Source organism: Pyrus communis, chromosome 5 (genome assembly GCF_963583255.1).
Source record: "Pyrus communis chromosome 5, drPyrComm1.1, whole genome shotgun sequence".
Taxonomy (NCBI): Eukaryota; Viridiplantae; Streptophyta; class Magnoliopsida; order Rosales; family Rosaceae; genus Pyrus; species Pyrus communis.
In genome coordinates, this window is record NC_084807.1 from 7,175,555 (window position 1) to 7,177,458 (window position 1,904).

Genomic DNA, 1,904 nt, shown 5'->3' on the forward strand with positions numbered 1-1,904 from the left:
GAGTGTTGCAGTCCTATTGGATTAGGAATGTAATTGTGTAAATCCTAATGTATCTAGGAGTATCTTGTATATTCCCTTTAATAGTTTAATTCCTATTAGAGATGTAATCCTATTAGGGTAAGGATTCTACCTATCCTACTACTATAAATACAGGCATAAAGGGGTGATACAACACACACCTCAGAATTACATCTCTCTTTTCTCTATATTGTCGTCGGCCCCTCTCCCTCTCTGTCTTTTATACAGTTCAGTCAAATAGGCCTACAACAAATGCAAAATATTAACTAAACCCGAAACATTTAGTCATCTAATGGTTATCCAATAAATAGACAAACCATGTTTCTCATTTTACTGAAATTTTGACCACATTAATCAAATGGTTAAATGATATATCTGATTATTGATTGATTTTTTTTTACAGAGTTGATCTTTAAAGGGTGATCTAGAAAGTAGACGGTTTCGGTAATCAAGCAACATTGCAAGATGAGGAAATCTTTAAAGGGTGATCTAGAAAGTAGACGGTTCTGGTAATCAAGCAACATTGCAAGATTAGGAGAGCCAAGAAGGTAGAACAAGAATGTCCAAATGAGAAGGTTGCTAGCATCTCTAATGATAAAACAATTTCATTTTTAACCGATTTTTTGCAAGTATATTAAGAGAAATTAAAATTTGAACAATTATGATCATTGGATTAAAACCAAAAAATAGGTCTTTATTTGTGTTAAATAAATATCTCAACCATAATCTTTCGATACAAGCGGGACATTGGCAGATGGAAATTGAAGGGAGGACATCAGGTGCAAAGAAAAACGCTCTTACCAACTAAAGCTACAAGTTACTCGATCAACTCAAGTACCATTATTAAAATCTACAGAATTTTCAAACTGAATCCGCCAACTTGGGTTCTTCGGTTGTTGTGGGGGGAACATATTCACCAAAACCACAATCCTCTTCCTTAACAAAACCATCATCTCTAACCCTAAAAACTGCATGAACCAAAATAATTGGCACCGTACAAGCTAAAGTCACAAACAGATGTTCGGCTGCATACGTAAGTATGAGCTCAATCATCGTCCCAATGGCCAACAAAACCAGCACCAACCGCCCTTCGACGGTCTTGTGCAGCAGCAGAGAATCAGGCACTACCCTCAACAGCGCAAGGTACGAGCATCCCACTGCAGTCATTATCACCAAGAAAATTAGAGACATCTGGCGCTGAGGCACTAGGGTTATGGAGAGTACGGTCCATATCAAGAGTGTGTAGTACGATCCGAAATAACCAAAGTTACGGGTGATGCGAACCGCGGCGGCTTCTGGGGTCGCCGGGATGTTGAAGAAGCAGAAGAGCTTGAAGTCCTTGCTCATTTTTCCGGTTGAATCTTTCGGTTTATGGGGATCATCAGTAGGTGTTGGTGTGGAGATGGTGGACGGCCTTTTCATGGTGCCGTAGTCAGCCATTTTCTGACCAAACAAATATGGTGTTTAATTTGACTTGGAGGGATTAGAAAGGTACTCGCTGATGTTTTGGATCGAATAAGTTATAAGTTTTGAAAGGATAATGCATATGTATATATACACACACGCATGATAGAGAGTGACAGTAGCAACTTCAAGGAAATGATTCAAGACGGACGTTTTAAACAAAGTGACAATTACTGCGACACTTTTGTCCACATTTGAGTGGAAATTTCAGGGTGAATTACAAGAAGAGCGTCCTAGCTAAAAACAAATCTGTTGCTGTGCGGTACGTTAATTTCAAATTCTCGAATTCTCAGATTTGTTTGGTTAATTCTCTTGATACATAAGAGATACTCTTATTACCAGTTCATTACGTGACAAGTTTTTAATATACGAATGATATACTTTTTGAATCATGACAAACATATATTCAACGAGTAAATACG

General features: G+C 37.9%; 1 protein-coding gene across 1 annotated transcript; it reads right to left on the bottom strand.

Moving 5' to 3' along the window:
* Positions 1–697: 697 nt before the first annotated feature.
* LOC137733260 (PRA1 family protein F4-like) lies at positions 698–1,520 on the bottom strand. The gene has a single exon (XM_068472408.1). The coding sequence runs from the start codon at positions 1,456–1,458 to the stop codon at positions 880–882; it is 579 nt and encodes a 192-aa protein (XP_068328509.1). The 5' UTR covers positions 1,459–1,520; the 3' UTR covers positions 698–879.
* Positions 1,521–1,904: the final 384 nt, after the last annotated feature.